This window comes from Cadophora gregata, assembly GCF_030347475.1.
Source record: "Cadophora gregata isolate MNR1 chromosome Unknown scaffold_21, whole genome shotgun sequence".
NCBI classification, from domain to species: domain Eukaryota; kingdom Fungi; phylum Ascomycota; class Leotiomycetes; order Helotiales; family Ploettnerulaceae; genus Cadophora; species Cadophora gregata.
This window is the reverse complement of record NW_026695944.1, coordinates 67,782-86,100: the sequence shown is the minus strand read 5'-3', so window position 1 is coordinate 86,100 and position 18,319 is coordinate 67,782. Positions and strand designations below refer to the sequence as shown.

The window sequence follows — 18,319 nt, the reverse complement described above, 5'->3', positions numbered from 1 at the left end:
AAGGGCGATACTGACTAGATAGTATCTCACCAAAAGAGGACCTCGGTTACTAGGTGTGTAGGCGATACATAGTAGCATCACCATTCCGATGATTGGTGGAATGCAAAGAAGGGCAAGAACAGGACCATTCTTCGTAATTTCTTAAATCGAGTTGCCAACCATGCGCCACCCATCGTGGCAATGATCTGAACAGCTCCGAATGGCATGTTCAAGAGGATGGTCTTGGATTTATCAAACCCGAAGGAGCTGATGATAAGCGGGCCGAAGGTTGTGATACCGCCGCTTGGGATTCTGTTTTGGTCAGCGAGGGTCATCAGGCCGGAGGGCAGTAGGCAAGACTAACGAGATGGAGAATATCAGAGTAAACCAGAGCCAGGTCTTAAGGTCGATCATACTTTCGGTGACGTGTTCTCACTTCCATGTTGTTCAGACTACACCCATTTGGTTTGCCCTCAGACGTTCAACTGCTAACAATTTGTCATATTCGTTGAAAAATATCGCGCTGACAGGGGAGTCTGGCATGAACAGTCTGAATTTGTTAGGCTCTGAGTGCAGGGTTATTGGTACCAGATGATACTTACTTAACAATAAAAGAGAAGACCACTGTGAGGAGTCCGCATGCGAGAAATATGATCTGTGAGATTTTAAGTAAGCGTTCCAAAAACAAGAGGGCTTATTCAGCATACCTGATATGAATACAGAGTACTAGAATACATTATTTATAGCATGATCTCTCCCACCCCTTCTCCTACCTCCTCTCAATCTCCTCCTTCATCTCCCTCTTGATCCTTGTAATCGTCCCACTACCCCCATAAACAAGCGCCGTATACACCTGTGCAACACTTGCACCAGCATTTAGAATCTCCAACGCCTGCTTCCCATTTGTAATACCCCCTGTAGCGAAAATGACTTTCTGTTCATGTGGTTTGCTACTGATAGTATCCTTGACACCAGAGACTACCGCAGACACAGCACTAGTGACAACTTCTTTTGTAGATTCTGGCTTTTTAGTGATATTAGCACCAGGTTCGTCGCCTGGTAGCAGACTACCGACAGGTTTCGCCGGCGTCGATTCTTTAGGTTTAGGTTCTAGCGGGGGGCCTTGGTCGAGGAGTTGTCGGTATCGTTTCACTAGTCCGAGGGTTCTTTCGAACATGTGTGGACCAGACAAACCTCCTTTCTCGCCTAGAATTGAACTTTCTTTTGCTGTTAAGGCCAGGTCCTTAGGAAGGATGTTGTCTCTTCGATTTGTAGTATTACCAACGATAATGCCATCCACGCCACTTTTCCAAATCGCTTCCACAATTCCCTCAATCTGCTCATCTTGGTCTTCGTCGGGAGAGACTTTGACCATGACCTTAGGCGGCGATTTCCTCTTGGCCGATTTCGCTGCTTCAACTACACCTTCTAGAATCCTAGTCAAAGGTTCTACCCTCTGCAGCGTCCGTAAACCTGGGGTATTCGGACTGCTGACATTGACGACAAGAATATCCGCATAAGGAGCTAGCCTCTCAACGCAGTAAACATAGTCTCTCTTAACAGCCTCAATATCATCACCCCTTGTCTCCTTATTCTTAGCAACCTGCACCAAGAGCATCTTTCCCTCTGTCAAACTTCCAGGCGGCACACCCGCACCACCGTTCAGCACAAACTTCTCAGCATCATCTCCAATGCCATACCCACTGCGGTACGCAAAGGCGCGAACTCGTTCTCGCAACGTCCTAGCCATATCATCCGCGCCCTTCGAATTCAACCCATACCGATTGATCATCGAGTTCCTACTCGGCAGCCTAAACACTCTCGGCTTCGGGTTCCCCTCCTGCGGCAACGGCGTCGTTCCCCCAACCTCCACAATCGCTGGACCAAGAGCAAACAGCGCATCTGGAACCTCAGCCAACTTGTCTATCCCCGCCGATGTCCCAATTGGATTCTGCAGCTTCTGTCCATAAACAACGACACTCAAATCCGCCGCGTCTTTCTTCGAGGGCCGCTCTCGAGGGTGCAGGTTCAGAGAGTATAGAGCCTTGAGGGCTTTCGTGCCAGTGTGATGTGCGTCCTCTGCATCAGGATATACCCACCGCAGAGTGGGAACTACAAGCCATTGGTGCACGCTCGCTCGTGTGTCGGTGATGTATAGGTAGCTGAAGAGAGCGAAGAGTGAGATTGATGTGCCGTACAGCAGATTCTTGAGTCTAGTGACGAGGGAGCTGGCTTTGGCTGCTGCTGTAAACGCGGGGCGAGAAAACTGGCGCGGAAGGAGGATTGGGCGGGATTGAGCGAAGATGAGGCGTCGTGCTCGGCCTTGCGAGAACTGTAGGAGACGTGGTAATAAGGGCGCCATAGTTAAGAGCTCAATTGAGAGATTAGCACTCTTTGATTGTAAGTTGACGGGATGTTGAAACCAGGAGATGCTTCTGGTGCTTCTGTATTCTGGAGTCTGGGTCTGCCAAGGAGGTGCGGCCGCTACAGGCTGGTAGTCCTACATTATTATTAGGTCGCTGTTTGATCCCTCCCTCGGCCTACCCTCCGCCCTAGCTCGCCTACCTTAGGTAGCCTCAGCCCTGTGACGTTTAGCCCTATTCACGTGATCAGTCGATCACACTTCCATCCATCTTACATTGAGACTACCTAAGAGTGCTTGGACTGTGGACATTGATTCTTCTATCTAACAGAAATGACCTAAATATAAATGGGAGCATAACCTTATGAGCGGACTAGGCCGGATAGTCAAACAGTCCAAAAGGCCTGGGCCCATTCCTTCGAAATCACTGTTACTGCTGCCATCACTTTAGCGCCAGGGAGGTCAATTATGACATGCAGCGCACCATCTATCTTATATTGAGCGTTTTTTCCCCCGGAGAGTACGGACGCTGTCACGTAGAGGCCTGTGTGCCTTTACCTTTATATACCTTACCTTTACAGCTTTACAGCTCATTTAACACACGACTACACGCTTGTACGCTTGTAAAATGATACTTACAGACCTCCTTACAAATCAACTACGTTGTTCTAGCTGTAAATCGTTTCGCGAGATTACCGACTACCCTTTTAAGGCGACGGCTATTAATTATTAAAAGATGTGGCCAAACCCGTATGACAGTAAACTGCCGAGCTAGAGACCAGTCAGCAAGTACACGCAGCGAGGGAATCGGAAAGTAACATATAATATTAGTGACACCGTTCATAGCATACCAAGCAGCATTTCGATTCGTCTAATCGCTTCTTCACCACCACATCGTCGTGATAGCTAAGAATGTTGGTCCTAGAGGAACTCAGGAAGGTCAGTCTTGATCAAAAAAGTAGATTAGAGGTCCTGACCAACGGAAGCCTCGAAGCAACCAAGGAAGAATCGTACTAAAAAGAGTCCTTGAAAATTACAGGCAAGCGCCATACAACTCAGAACAGCCCCCTAGCAAAACACTATAGCACCTGCAAACTTGCCAGTGGGTAGTCGAACCAATACGTACGCAATCAACAGCTGCATGACGAGTTGGGCAATGTAAACGATCGAGCCGAGCCAAGACTAGTCTTCTCCCTTGAGCTTGGCATCTTCCACTAGACTGAACACACTGGCGTAGGACAGTGTTAACTTATCGAGTTGTTAGAGGAAGTAGACGCCAAGCATGATAAGGAGGATAGTGAGATCGATCTTCCTCAGGATCCGTTTGTTCTCTGCCTCGGTGAGAACGACATGTTCCGTGGTGTTATTGAGGAGTTCAGCAGCACGGTCTTTTCCTCGGGCTCTGGGAACATGCTTGGGAGTATCTTCAATTCTCTTGACCGTGTGTTTCTAGTCTGGCATTTGAGCTTTATATTTTGATGTCCTAGTGGCGATGAGATGAGTTTTGAGACGAACCACGCGTGCAAGACTTATAATATAAAGTAGTAACATAGCACGACTGCTCAAAGCAGGTATAGAAGAGACTGGCGTGTAGGCTTGACAGCAGCTCCATAGTTGGGGATCATGTCCATATCTATAGACAATCGCAGTCAGGTAAACCTGGGAGGGTGCAGAAGCGGTATCTGTCGGGTCTCGTTGTTAGGTCTGGGGAAAAGGAGGAGACGTGGACTGCATGCCCCGAAGCTTGTCTCGATCCATGGATCTCGATCTCAATACCTCCCCTCACCCACTCCTCTTCGGCGACTTTCGCCATAGTCCATCGACCTCTGGCTCGCTTCAGAAGACCTTCGGTGACGGTCATGGCGCCAAGGAGTCCTCGCTCCTTGAACTTCTCGAGATCACCTTTTCGATTAACATATCTGATCCTGTACTTCCGGTTGGATAGCAAAAGTTCATTGTTCGAGATGAACACATTTATGGTAGTTTCAGGGACATGTCGGATTGACTTCATACGAATACCAATCTCAGAATGTTAGAAATATGGGGATTGTAGGCGTAGACTCAGTACTGTAGGCCGTACTACTGAGTACGCTACCCCTTTATATAGGAGATTCTCTCTCTTTGTAGTAGCTCCTTATACAACTGTAATTATAACATGGTAGCAATTCCAATTGATCGAAAAAGACCTTAAAACTTTATTTTTATCAAGATCTCTACTTCATCAACTCTTAGTGTATCTGCTACTATACTACGATATCATCCTAATTAAAAGCACTAATTCCCCACGTCGCCAGAGCCTTAAAAGGCAAAACTCTACTAGAGTTCGATAACTTCTTTAAATAGGAGCTTAAGACTAAACAAGAGCTAACTAAGGCTAGTGTTCTTCATTATATTCTTACTGAAGTTAGCGTGCTAAATAGTATTAATCAGCAGAATACTCACGCTAAAGAAAAGAAGAAAGCTTTCAAAATAGTCGTTAACTTAATCTCTAAGCTTCTCTTTCCTAAGTATAGAGATATTATTAAACTGAACGACGCCAAGCCTCTCTAGGAAGCTATTTATATAAACGAAGGCAAAGTAGTTCAAGGGAGTCTTACTTTTACTAATATAAGAGACGATTTCTTCAAGATAAAGTTTATCCTAGGAGAGGAAACACTTTAGAACTATATTATAAGGCTCTTACTCTTCAAAGTAAAGCTCAGTAGCAATAGTAAACCTCTCACTAATAAGGATATACATCTTAAGCTATTACAGTCGTTACTAGCGTCCGGAGCTTGGATTACTATAGCACTTACCCTAGAATCGTAAGACCTAGATCTTAGAGATACTATACGAAAGCTTAACGAATATTAAATTCAATAGAGGGAACAGCTTCAACCTATAGCTACTAGTAACGCCGCGAACTACACGAATAGAAGCTATAATAGAAGGAGAGGTAGCAGAGATAGTAGAGGCCAGAGGGGTAGAGGCTACTCACGTAAGAGAGGTAATATATATGAGAATAGGAGAGGATAGGAAAGACGGAATAATAACAGCAGGGATAGTAGCTAATAGAGATATAGAGGGCGCGTGGAAAAGAGAGGAAATCGCCCTAAATTAGGCCGAAATCAGTGTGCCCGGTACAAAGGCTACGGCCACTAGTACGTAGACTACACGGAAGCTAAGAATACCTACGCGAGAGATAGCGCTAATAAAGTAGAGGAAATTAAAGACGATAATACTTATCCCGTGTTCCCTTCGGAAGAGATTTACTACACTAAAGACGTAGAATATACTTTATCAACAATCTCTATTACAGAATCTATCTAAAAAATCGACTCTAGCGCCACTCGCCACTTCAGTAGAGTTCTAGCTAAGTTTAAGCAACTCAAGCGCTAGCGCAACGCCAAATACGTTAAAACAGCAACTAATTCGTACTCGACAGCTAAAGGTTATAGAGATATTACTATCAATAGGTTAACCCTTAAAGACGTGTAGTATATACCTAACTTCGGAGCTATAAAGCTAGTATCGATATATCAACTCTTAGACAAAGGAATTAATACGGAACTAACTAAGATATCAGCAAATAAATACCGGAATAGTGAACTAGCCTTTATAGGTATAAGAAACAGAGGTTTATACATTCTAGATACGAATCCTTAATATTAAGTTACGTATAACGCAATTCCGTTAGACTTAAAGCCACTGAAGGAACAAATAAAGAGTTAGCTTAGCATAAAGGAAATAAAGGCAGATCTGCTCTATAGGTGTTTAGGCTATATAAATTACGCCTATTTAAAGAAACTGGTTACTCACAGCGGTTATAGAATAAGACCGATTTCTATTCCAGAGCTAAAGAGAGAGAGGTGTTACAAGGCTTACCTTGCAGGCCGTATAAAAGAGCACTTCAATAAGAAGTCAGACAGTAGAACTAATATACCTATTTATCGACTACACGCTAATATCTCTAGTATCTTACCACGCTTAATTCACAGCTATAAATACTTCCTTTTAGTAGTAGATAATACTACGAGGACGTGTTAGGTAGATCTCTTAGTTAACAAGTCTATATCAACTATTCAACCAGTTATTCAGAAATTAAAGCTACAGCTTAAAACTCAAGGGCAAAGCAAATTCCGCATAATTATCTACTAGAGGACTGATAATAGCAAGGGAGAGTTCAGTCCTGAGTTTATCAACTAGCTGTAAGAGAGTGGAATCGTTCCTGAACCCTCTCCTCCATATAAACACTCTCTGAATAAAGTCGTAGAGCGATAGATATATAAACTAGCTAAGATTACACGCTCAATCCTCTATAACACGAAGATACCCGAGAATATATAGTGCTACGCTATTAAGTAGGCGGCAAAGCTAAAGAACAAACGCCTAACTACTGCTTTACTATATAAAACAGCCACTAGACTCACTCTAATCGAAGTGTACAGAGGACGGCCTGTAAACCTCTCTAAAATAAGAGTATTTAGCTCTATAGCGTACCCTTTATATCCACCAGGGCTATATCAGGGCAAAATAAAGCAAAGGACGATTCCGGGGTATTTCGTATTAGTAGGTATAGCTAACACCTCAACTTATAGGCTCCTAAACATAGAAACCTTCAAGGAACTAGAAACAGCCGACTACGGCTTCAACGAGTATATAATATACTCTATACACACTAGTAGTAAGGAAACTACACTAAAAGGCAGTAATAAGGCAGTAGAAAGACCTCTGCTACCGGCTACCGGTCCAGCACTTACTAAGAGGCCAGCTAGGGGTACTAAAGGCTTAGAAAGACCTCTAAGAGAGAGGCCAGCTATAGAAGCTAAAAGACCTCCAGGAGAGAGGCCAGCTATAGAAGCTGAAAATCCTTTAAGGGGAAGGTCAGCTATAGAAAACATAGTAAGAGATACTAAGGGAGCGTCTAATCAACGCCTCCCTGAATAGACTTAACTAGTAAACACGTCTAATAACACTCCATTATTAAGATATAGTAGGAAACAGCGTAGAAAACAACACTTCAAGCAAGCCGCTCAGGTAATAACTACGAAGCTATACTCTCAGCAAATCCTTAATAAGGCACTAACCTATCAAATAGCGCTAATTACGCTAGAGGGTGAACCTATACAACCTCTTAAGGTTATAACTATCGCAGAGGCTCTAAGGGAGAATCCAGTGGAATAGAAGGCCGCTATTCTTAAGGAATTACAGGCTATATAAAGCGCTAGAACCTACAGAGTATACTTTGGTAAGCCTCCCTCCGGCTTGAAACTGATATCTTTAAGACTAGTTCTATATAATAAAATCAACTCCGATAGCTCTATAGCACAGCGAAAGGCTAAGCTTATAGTAAGAGGTTTTAAGTAAAAACACGGCCTTAACTACTTCAACACCTTCACGAGCGTTGTACGCTATTCTACCTTACGAGCACTACTCGCTATTACAGCTAAAAGAGACCTAGAGATCAAGTATATCGATATCAACACTACCTTCCTAAACGCGTACCTGAAAGAAGATATATATATAACGATTCTAAATAATAAGACGCCGGAGATATAGAATAAGCTTCACCCAGAGCTAAATAGAAGGAAAGATATATATCTAAAGCTCCTACGCTCTCTTTACAGCCTGAAACAAGTACCTAGGGAATAGTAGCTCCTTATTAAAGATAAGATAGAAAAGCTAGGTCTAGAAGCGTCAGAGACTAACCCTAATCTCTTTATCTTCAAGAATAGAGCGTACGTATTAGTCTTCGTCGACGATATACTAATTATAGGTAACCCTGCCGACTACGAATATCTTAAGAAACAGCTCTTAAAGACCTAGAAAAGTAAAGACCTCAGAGCTATTAATACGTTTATAGGCCTATAAGTTAAGAGGAACAAGAAGAATAAGACTCTGCGGATTCATCAAACAGCCTATACACAAAAGCTACTAGAAAGGTTTAGAATAGCCGCAGCTAGAGGCAATACCTTACCTGCAGCCGCTAGAACAGTACTAAGGGAGTCAGCTAAAGATAAAGGTATCATACTAGCCTCCCCTGAAGAGATCTCACTATTTCAGCAGATTATCAGCTCTCTAATATACCTCTCGAACCTCACACGACCTGATATTACCTATATAATAGGCCAGCTAGCGCAGCATATATTAAATCCCCTTAAATCTCACCTCTAAGACACGAAACCTCTCCTCCGATATCTACGACATATAGAAGGTAACGGAATAACATTTAGAATCGGAATAGAATACAGGGGAAAGCTGGATAATAATATATTCGATATTTAGACTAACGCTACATAAGGGACGGAATATAACAGGAAATCGTTCCAAGGATAGATAGCAAGGTTCTACAGGGGTCTAATCTCTTAGGCTACTAATAGGTAAAGGTCTACAGCTCTCTCCAGCTTAGATTCTGAGATAATAGCTACTAGTGATAGCTCTAAAGAAGTAGCCTAGTTACTTAAGCTATGGAAAGACCTTGATATAAAGCTATCCTGAATTCCTACGCTATATCTCGATAACGCTAGAGCCGAATCTCTCTTAAAAGAACGGAAATTCCATCTAAAGGCAAAGCATATTAATATCCGCTAGTTCTACATTCGAGACGATATAGTTTCACATAATAAGTTAGTAGTAAAACACGTTCCAGGCAATAATAACATAGCAGATACTCTTATGAAGGCTTTACCTTCAGAATCGTTTAAATGATATAAGATGTATATAGGGTTACCTGGTAACAACTGATTCTCTGATAATAACTCTAAGATTAATAACAGTTGGCTAATTAACAGTAGACCTGTATAAATCAAGGCTGTTTCTAGTAGTAGAACCTATAAAAAAAATAGAATATTCTTCGCGGAAAATCAGTCCTTTAATAAATATCTTCCTTAATAACAATATACAACTGCGAATCAAGTAAAACACGACACACAACTACTACACCTAATAGTTAAGACGAATCTTGTTCCGCGGTTAAAGAAAGAAGGAAAAGAAACAGAACTAGAAGAGGACGACCTTTATATACCCTAGAGGCTAGAGAGAAAGCTAGTAAGGAATATCTTAGTAGCTATAAAAGGAAGGTGCGAGGTAGCTACAAAGAAAGGTGAATAAGAGCGGCAGGAGCAGGAGATCATTAATAAGGGAGCGATTTAGGTGCACTCTTGTACCGTTTTATATGCCTTAATACTGCAAAGTTGCTAAACTCCTAGGAAAATAAGAGACGTAGGCACTATATATATACTAGTATATTACAGGAGTTAATAAGGCACAATCGAGGCTCCTTATATGATACAAGTTATCGGCAATACTTCGGCGATACTCTAGTATCACTTCGGGAATATTCAGCGCTATACTGCTTTAGAAGGCTCTATTTACTACAGATATAGAGAATAGGGGGGCTGTTAGAAATATAGGGATTGTAGGCGTAGACTCAGTACTGTAGGCCGTACTACTAAGTACGCTACCCCTTTATATAGGAGATTCTCTCTCTCTGTAGTAGCTCCTTATGCAACTGTAATTATGACACAGAAACCTTACTTTTGCTGAAATATGCCCAGAAAATACTCATATACAGCTAGTCTTGATATCCAAGCCGTCCGATCTTCTGTGTCTTTAAATCAAAAACAAAAAAAACCCACAGCGATATCGCTTTTGTTTTGGGATTATGATCTCGTTCACTATCCGAGTTCCACTCTGATTCACGGACGCTGATTTTCAAGAGCTAATAACAAGTGATTTGAATGTCTGTGAATCACAGTCGTTTATTATATTTAGTTAAAGGGAGTCACTCGGCCAGTCTACAAATGGTTCCCTTCTTCGACTTTGGTAATCTCGTCTCTCCAAAACTTCCTCGATAACTACAACAAACGCTCTGAATTTGTCTCGATTATTTTCTGCTCCCTTCAAAGCATAATAGCAGACAACAAGAACCCTGAATACACGCTCGCCATGTCCTAACACACAATTCACGACGACACTAGTCCCCTCCCGCCTCCACCAATGGGCAGCAGCCTCAATCTGAACTCCGATCTCAACCCTTCTCCTAATTCCTCTAACACTTCCAAATCTCTCAGTGGTACCCTGCCTCTGCTACTAACAAAATCTCACTACACCTGTAACCTGATCTACATCCACTCCGCCAAATGCGACGGCTGTCACACCAAGAAGCATAAAGTTCTTCAACGCTACAACAACTGCACCTTGTAATACTGCCAGGCCTGCATGCTGAAGGCCACGAAGAACAGTTATGAGTACGATAAGAGTAAATTGGATTGGGATCCGAGTCAGAAGAGTCCGACCTACAAGGACAGGAGTAGTATGAAGAAGAAGAGGGAGAGAGGGGTACGCTTGCCGCCGAAGAGTACGTTGGGCGGGTTTATAGTAGACGATAACAATTGTGATGAGGAGGAAGAAGAGGAGGGAGATGATGATATGTTAGAGAGTGGTGTGGCAGCTCCTTGTTCTCGTAAGAAGGGTTCGGCTTTAGCTTCTGGTACAAGTCGTAGTAGAGGTGGCTTGTAAAAAGGAACAACAAGGCTCAAAGAGAGATTGATGACAGAAGCCGAGAAGTATCATCCTCAAGTCAGTCTCCCTCCGCTCTTCAGCATTAATCTCGAGTTTGACGTTCTTCAGGTGTATGGTGATTCCTATGCTGGAAGGGAAAGTGGTCCCGACCATAGACGCTATGCCGGTGATGATATGTCCATTAGCAACAAAGATAGCTACTGCACACCTCTCTATCCGACTAAACGTCAACAAAAGGACGGTCCCAATCTTAAGCGCTCAATGGCACCCCAGCGTTCCGACGCCCCAAGAATTAACAATCAAGTCTTGAATAGTCTCCGCAGCGGCCGGAATCAGATCTCATCCTCATCCATCATGACTTGTCCAATCAACAAACTACAGCCAGCTCCGCGGCCTCAAAAACAACAAGCTTTCCTCGCTTCCGTCGCTTCCGTCGCGTCTTCCCGGCGAGAGTCACATTGCCAAAACAAAAGCAATCGTCGCTTAGAAAGAGTTCCACCTTGTTCAGAAGATTTGAGATTTGGAAAAGTTGGTGACGACTAGCATCTCCCTCTCCTCTCTACGCTCAAATTTCAACCAAGAGATGACTTTCGCCCGAGCTTAGATGAACAAGGATCTCACGTCCTCTAAATACTTGCTTGTGAGCATTGAAATACAGGAGCCTGGGTATAAACACAGAACAAGAAGAGACAGTATTAGAGGAGGCCAACAACTCGCATCGCACCAGAACTAGCGGCCTAGAATCAAAAAGATTATTGAAGAGAACTAAATGGTATATAAAGAAACGACCCAGACCCAAGATGACACTCGCTGAATCGATAACCCCGGTCGTAACTCAGGTCTTGGTTTAAAAGTTAGGAAACAACAGAAAATTATACAGACAACACCACCATTTCCCGCCTACCCCATTTTACAATCCACGCAATGCAACAAAAAAGACGATACAGCGACGGATGCTTTCAGCTCTGCTCTGCAGCTTCAGCTTCACAAAGAAACTCAAACCCATCAATCATGATTCGCCCTCCCTCTATTCATCATCCCTCCAGCACCAGCACCACCTGTAACCAAACCTCCCTTCACGAACGCCCCAGAACTAGTAGCCGGCCTCGCATCCCTCCTAAACACCGTCCCACTCCTCGGGATCTCCGGCATGCCACTCTCAGGCGTCGTAGCAATCTCAACCAGCGGCACCCCCTCCACAGGCACAACGCCATGTCCCTTCCCCTTGCGATCCCACTGCGGCGGCTCTTGAAAAGTCGGCGTGAAATCCAGGAGCGGCTTCGGGATCTTCTGGCTTGGTCCACGCTGTAAGTCGCCACCGCCGTTTCCTGCGGCCCCGGAAGTCTGTGGGCGTTTTCCAGCTTTGGTGGATTTCACGGAGAGGGTACGTTGATGGCCTGGACCGGGACCGTTGAGGAGTGATGGGCCTTCGATGAAGGGGCCTTGTTTTTCCTCGCGTTCTTTTGAGACTTTCAGACGTTGCGAGTAGGTGCGACCGAGGAGACCAGAGGACGCGAATTCGTCCTCTGCTTCGGGTGGGAGTTTGTAGGATACGGGTGGTGGATGGCGGCGACTCTCACGCGGGGAGAGGGAAACACTGTTACGGAGGTGGAAGGGGATCTGTCGGGGCATGTTCTCTTCTTCTGAATCGTATTCGTCAGAGCCGTTGTTGAAGCGATTCAGATCCATCAAAGGTTGGAAGGAGCCGATAGTGTAGGGATTTTCGTCGACGGAGACTTTGACTGCATGACCGGCCTTGTTTCCTGTTCGTCCACGCTCGGTGAGTTCCAGGATTTTCTTGTTTTCGACCTTCTTGCCCTCGCCCATTTTGTTTACGAGGTACCAACTTCGCCAGTTTTGAACTGCGTCGTAGAACTTTTCCGCTATGGAAAGATCGTCCGAGCTGAAGAAATGAACAAAGTTCTCGGTACTGAGGAACATGGTTGTCTTCTGCTGACTTTTGACTGCGTAGCAGTACTTCTTGGGAGGCTTGAGAACCTTTCGTGTCTGTTGAGCAGTAGGAGTGTATATATCAAAATCAGATAAATGGCATATGCTCAACACATCTTTATCTGACATTTTGGCACCAGCCTTTTTGGCTGTGTACATTTGGCCCGAAGAAAGTAATGTGACATATCTCTTGCTCCATTTGCCAGGTTTCTGGGAATGGTACATTAGGACTGTTACACTTGCTGGGGCCGCTTTAGGAATTGAAGAAGGCTCGAGATCTTTGTCGAAATTTGGAGAGTCTGAGTTGATGAGTAGCAAAGCGTTTTGGGTATCCCGGTCCCAAGAATTCATGATGTCTCGAATATGTTCGTAACGCCGTACTCGCCGTTCCAGACCGAGTTGTGTATAAGATTCGAGTAGAATAGCCGTAGATGGAATGATATTTTGTGACATGATGTTTGCAGAAGAGTATATGATATCGACAGGTGTAGTTTCGGGGGTAATGGGAAGGTTGATGGAGGATTGCATGCACCGGATAAGAACTCTCTGCTACCAGTCAGAAATACCCTCAAAATCAATATCAGTACACTTACCCGTTCTCCAGCATTGGAGGCGGATATCGGCGCATCTGTTTGAGGCACAATCCCACCACCACCTTGCTCAATTCCTCTGGGTAAATCTGTACTCCTTGAAACCTCAGTACTTCTCGGTGGCTCATGACTCCGCGACTTCGACATCGAATTCGTCCCGGATCCACTTCCAGAAGTTGTGGGAGGTGTAGTCTTCGTCGCGGCCCTCTTCCTCGAGAAGAAGGCAAACTTCTCCTTCTTTGGACTTGCCACACACGCTGGTAGAGGCGGGGGAGCAGCATCCAATTCGGCTTGGAGTCGTTCCAAATCTTTGCGCTTCTGCTCAGCTAGCAGTCTCTCAGGTTCCTCCTCTGCCATCCTCTGCAGCTCTTCTTCCTCCCGCCGCTGCTTTCGCAATCGTTCCTGCTCATCTTTTGCTGCTTGAACCTTGCGCTGCTGTTCCTCGCGCTCCTGGAATTCCTTGACTTTTCGGCGCATGCGCTCCTCCTCGGTCTCGCGTGGTCGCCCTTGTGATCTGCCATTATTTCCCCCCTGTCGCTCTTCTATACGGCCATTATTCGCCGGTTCCGTGACCTGTCTGACAGGAGTTCTGACATCTGCGCCATTTGTGTTCAGCGCCCTTGGCAGAGCTGGGACTGGAGGATTCGAGGAGTCTGCGATTTGCGCAGCTTTCGCAGGTACGACTGAGCGTCGGTATCTAGACATGCTTTTCGAGCGCGCGAAGTCATTGTTGGGGTTTTGTACTGGTACAGGCTCGGGTTCTGGCTCTGGCTTGACGGCCTGGCGTCTGTATCTAGAGTATTTGGTCGGCGGGGTCGACGACGAGGCTGGCTCTTTGTCATCAGGCATGATAGCCATGGCTGGGACACGGATTACGAGTAGAGCGCTGCTGTCCTGTGGTCCTGTTGTCGCAATAGTGTCGCGCACGGCAGGGTCATGGTAGAAAAAAAGTTGACCGTGGGCAGGGCAGAAAGTGAAATTGAGGAGTAAACAGGAAGACAGAAAAGGGATACTGTAGAAGTCAAGAGAGAGGGAGAGAGGCTGCCGAGCCACAGGGCTACTGTAAGACACGCGTGACCCTTCCGATTGTGATTGTGACACTAAGGTACAGACAGCACAGGTACCTGTACGAAGTACCTACCTAGGTACTCTTGCCCCTAGGCCCTAGGGGCTCAACCTAAGGTATCTATCTTCCAACCACCCGTCCCTCTTCCAGCTTAACATGCTAAAAGCGATCATATCATATAATCTACTGTCCGACTGTCCCTCTCCCCTCCCGTGCTAAAACTCCCCACATCATCTCTACCTTAGCTTAAGGTACGAAAGTACCTTAATCCTTAATCCACCCCAGAATTCGGGTACGGGAATCTCCTTGCCTTTAAACTTCTGCTCAGCCTCCTTTACTGTAGGACCTTTACCCTCCCAGCCACCCCACCCCTCTAGAACCTAACTTTGCCGACTTGCCCACGCACGAGGTAAGGTAATTCTAAGGTGCTCCCTCGAATCCTTGTATTGTACTGTAATACACCTGGCTTTCTTCACTTCCATTGTCAACCTCTCCACTTTCCCCTCTACACGGACCTGTCTTTCTAATTCTTTCCACTAAAATGTCAAGCTCGCCTATTTATTACTTGCAATATCTTGTGTTTTCTTGCTTGTACCGTACCGTACCGTACCGACAATCGAATATATGACAACCCCACTCCTCACTGCCTAGGTAGGTAACTGGAAAGGCTGTAAATTAGGTACTGTAATTTCGGGAGTACCACGCGTGATTCGTGATCCAACTTGGTGGTGCTTTGGAGACCGTACCTAGTAGATAATTTACCTTAGCCAGGATAGGTACGGAGTGTGCGGCGCTTATCTTCGGCCTACCGAAGGAAGGCATGAAGTTTGACACAGCAAAGCGACTCCGTGATCGGAGCTCGGAGTAGAATATGTGGATTTACCTTACTTACTCGTACTTACTAAGGTATAAAGCGCCGTCTATAACTACAAAAAAGCATCGAATGACAGCAGATATCCCTCTAGTTTCACTCTTACTGCTTGCTTAAGGTACCTTATTCTCTCCTCGCCTGCCCTGTTCGTCCCGTGTGTCCCTAGCTCGCTCGCAGATTAATAGCGAACTCCGATTGCACAGATACGATACGCCCGCCCTTGGATTGACACCGTGCTTGACACCTTGACATCCTATTGCCCAAGTACAACCCGACTCTACATTCCGTCATAAGTCTCGATTTCTCTGATAACTCCCCTCTTGTCTCTGCTGCATGTTTATACTCACACTTGTACTCTCACACCAACATGGCTCCTCCATCTGCAATCGCAAATGGATTTGAAGCTGAGGCCGTCACGGATACCGAAGCGATCGTCCTCCCCAACCCATTGACTATCAAGGCCGTTGCAGCAAGACGTATCAAAGCAGGCAGATTGGTCGCAAAGACTGCTGCTGCAACTAGCAGTGACCTATTCAAGACTCCGGTTAGTCCTAACATATCTTTTAAACGGCATAGGCTAATATCTCTAGAATGCTGGCAAACCTAGGGCAAAAAGATGGGATCGTCTGTTACCTAAGCCAGCCCACTCTCAGCCACTGCTTACATCTTACAGACTATCTCAGCGTTGAAGCTAAAGCAAGACAGCCCTCTAGCTTGAAAGGAGCAGCCAAATATCTCAGTAAACCTGGATTGATAACCCTCGGAGGCGGCCTTCCGCTAGCAGAGAACTTCCCAATCGAAGAGATCAGCGTTAAAGTGCCAACTGTGCCTGACTTCTCCGAAACCGAGACAAAAAGAAATGGAACAACACTAAAAGCTGGAAAGTACGATGTCACAGAGACAGATGATGGCGTATATGATCTGTCCATTGCGCTGAATTATGCTCTGGGAACAGGGTCAGCACAGATGATCCGTTTCGTTACTGAACATACGGAAATAGTCTGTAACCCGGCATACGCAGATTGGCAATGCGCTCTCACTGTCGGTAGCACATCTGCGCTAGATATTGCTATCCGGATGTTCTGTGAAAGAGGCGACTTTATTCTGTCAGAAGACTATGCTTTTGCCTCAGCGGTCGAAACAGCTGCTGCCTTGGGAGTTAGATTTATCGGAGTAAGTATGGATGCCGAAGGACTACTCCCCGAGAGCCTGGATGATATCCTGTCTAGTTGGGATGAAAAAGCAAGAGGCGCCCGCAAGCCATTTGTTCTCTATATTGTGCCTTCTGGCCAAAATCCCACCGGAGCAACGCAATCATTTCTTCGCCGAAGCGAGATCTACAAAGTCGCGCAGAAGCATGATCTCTACATATTTGAAGACGAGCCTTACTACTTTCTGCAAATGCAACCATATACTGGCCCTGACTCCCCAGATGTACCACCACCAGCTACCAACGATGAGTTCCTCAAATCTCTTGTCCCAACCTACCTAAGCATGGATGTCGATGGCCGCGTCATGAGGATGGACAGTTTCTCTAAGGTTATTGCTCCCGGCACTCGAGTCGGATGGGTCACTGCTTCAGAGCAGATCATTGAGCGATTCGTACGAGCCAATGAATGCTCTGTCCAGAATCCTAGCGGTATCTCTCAGATGGTACTGTTCAAGCTATTAGATGAGCACTGGGGTCACGATGGCTATCTGAAGTGGCTGATCGACCTCCGTATGGTATATACCAAGCGAAGAGATGTCATTCTTGCTGCTTGTGAGAAGAACCTACCTAAGGAAGTGGTCTCCTGGAACCCACCTGCTGCAGGCATGTTTGTGAGTTAGCCCTCTCCAATAGAACCCTGTTCAAAAGTCCAGACTAACGAGCGTAGCTCTGGCTCAGGGTTGATTGGCACCTCCACCCACACGCCAAGACCAAGACACATTCCGAGATCGAAGAAGAGATATTCCTCGCAGCAGTTGATGAAGGGGTTCTTGTCAGCAAAGGTAGTTGGTTTGTAGCAGACCGTGTTGGCTTTGTCCAGACGGAGATGTTCTTTAGGGCCACATTTGCAGCCGCTGCCGAGGATAAAATGATAGAAGCTATTGAGAGATTCGGTGCTGCTGTTCGTGCAAGCTTTGGGACAAAGTAGTTAGTCATTAGTATAGGGATAAAATTAACAATAGTCATCTGGCGCCAAACTCTTTTCTGTATATTTAGAGTATAATAGACCAAAAGATTTGCGGTTTCTTAACATAAGTGAGTCTGTCGTATATTAATAAGATAAGATAGTAGTCTTAGTACCATGCGAATACAGTATATTAAGACTGCGCTAAGTGTAATGTTCTTAGGATTTTCATTGATATATTTGTTATAACGACATAATACAGATTTATTAGTACTAGTTATAATATAAAGTAGAAATAATAATAAGAGGAAAAGGTTCTTAAAGAGCCTTAAAAATAAGTAAGATAAATATAACTACTATTAAACTAGGCTTGTCCTAGGTTTATTATATAACTCTAGCCTTATACTAGCCTTATAACGTTAGCCTTACTATTAGTATCGTACTAGTAAACAAATAATAAGTATATATTAATATATATTAAAATATAAGGTTTAGTTTAAAGGTGTTTAAAAGTGTATATTATAAAGAATATCTAAGGGTTAGAATATATACTATTTTTTTAAATAACTTTCAGTTTATATTTAAAAAGAGTTTATCTTTTAACTAAAATTACTTATACCTTTTAATTACCTTTTATATTTTTATAGTATAATTTTACAAACTAATACTAGTAAAACTTCTTTTAAAAATAATAAGTTTTTAATAATTATAAAAGAAATAAAATAAAAAACGTAAATATAATAAAAGGAACTAAAGATATAATAAAGTAATAAATATCTGACTTATATAAATCAGTAGTCGGAATATCTCTGGTTACTATCTGAAAGTATTCTTATTAATAAGCGAGGATATAAATAAATCGTAATTTATTATTAAATAACGTCT

The 18,319-nt window shown here is 44.3% G+C and overlaps 6 protein-coding genes across 6 annotated transcripts; 2 read left to right on the top strand and 4 right to left on the bottom strand.

Moving 5' to 3' along the window:
• Window positions 1–77: 77 nt before the first annotated feature.
• ONS95_008574 (uncharacterized protein) lies at window positions 78–393 on the bottom strand (the record flags this gene model as incomplete). The annotated part of the gene is made up of 2 exons (XM_058502131.1): window positions 78–291; window positions 344–393. 2 exons carry the CDS (start codon window positions 391–393, stop codon window positions 78–80), a joined length of 264 nt encoding a protein of 87 aa, XP_058349161.1.
• A 355-nt stretch (window positions 394–748) lies between these two features.
• Window positions 749–2,341, bottom strand: URA9 (Dihydroorotate dehydrogenase (quinone), mitochondrial; the record flags this gene model as incomplete). The annotated part of the gene is made up of 1 exon (XM_058502130.1): window positions 749–2,341. The coding sequence occupies one exon, from the start codon at window positions 2,339–2,341 to the stop codon at window positions 749–751; it is 1,593 nt and encodes a 530-aa protein (XP_058349160.1).
• Window positions 2,342–3,974: 1,633 nt separating this feature from the next.
• On the bottom strand, window positions 3,975–4,352 carry ONS95_008572 (uncharacterized protein; the record flags this gene model as incomplete). The annotated part of the gene is made up of 1 exon (XM_058502129.1): window positions 3,975–4,352. The coding sequence occupies one exon, from the start codon at window positions 4,350–4,352 to the stop codon at window positions 3,975–3,977; it is 378 nt and encodes a 125-aa protein (XP_058349159.1).
• Window positions 4,353–9,819: 5,467 nt separating this feature from the next.
• On the bottom strand, window positions 9,820–15,191 carry ONS95_008570 (uncharacterized protein). The gene is made up of 2 exons (XM_058502127.1): window positions 13,387–15,191; window positions 9,820–13,339 (listed from the first exon to the last, which is right to left on the bottom strand). The coding sequence occupies exons 1-2, from the start codon at window positions 14,239–14,241 to the stop codon at window positions 11,849–11,851; spliced, it is 2,346 nt and encodes a 781-aa protein (XP_058349157.1). The 5' UTR covers window positions 14,242–15,191; the 3' UTR covers window positions 9,820–11,848.
• Window positions 10,541–10,840, top strand: ONS95_008571 (uncharacterized protein; the record flags this gene model as incomplete). Its single annotated transcript, XM_058502128.1, has 1 exon — window positions 10,541–10,840. One exon carries the CDS (start codon window positions 10,541–10,543, stop codon window positions 10,838–10,840), a length of 300 nt encoding a protein of 99 aa, XP_058349158.1.
• Window positions 15,192–15,332: 141 nt separating the features above from the next.
• Window positions 15,333–17,598, top strand: ARO8_1 (Aromatic/aminoadipate aminotransferase 1). The gene is made up of 5 exons (XM_058502126.1): window positions 15,333–15,438; window positions 15,524–15,864; window positions 15,911–15,944; window positions 15,994–17,141; window positions 17,198–17,598. Exons 2-5 carry the CDS (start codon window positions 15,688–15,690, stop codon window positions 17,456–17,458), a joined length of 1,620 nt encoding a protein of 539 aa, XP_058349156.1. The 5' UTR covers window positions 15,333–15,438; window positions 15,524–15,687; the 3' UTR covers window positions 17,459–17,598.
• The last annotated feature ends 721 nt before the right edge of the window (window positions 17,599–18,319 follow it).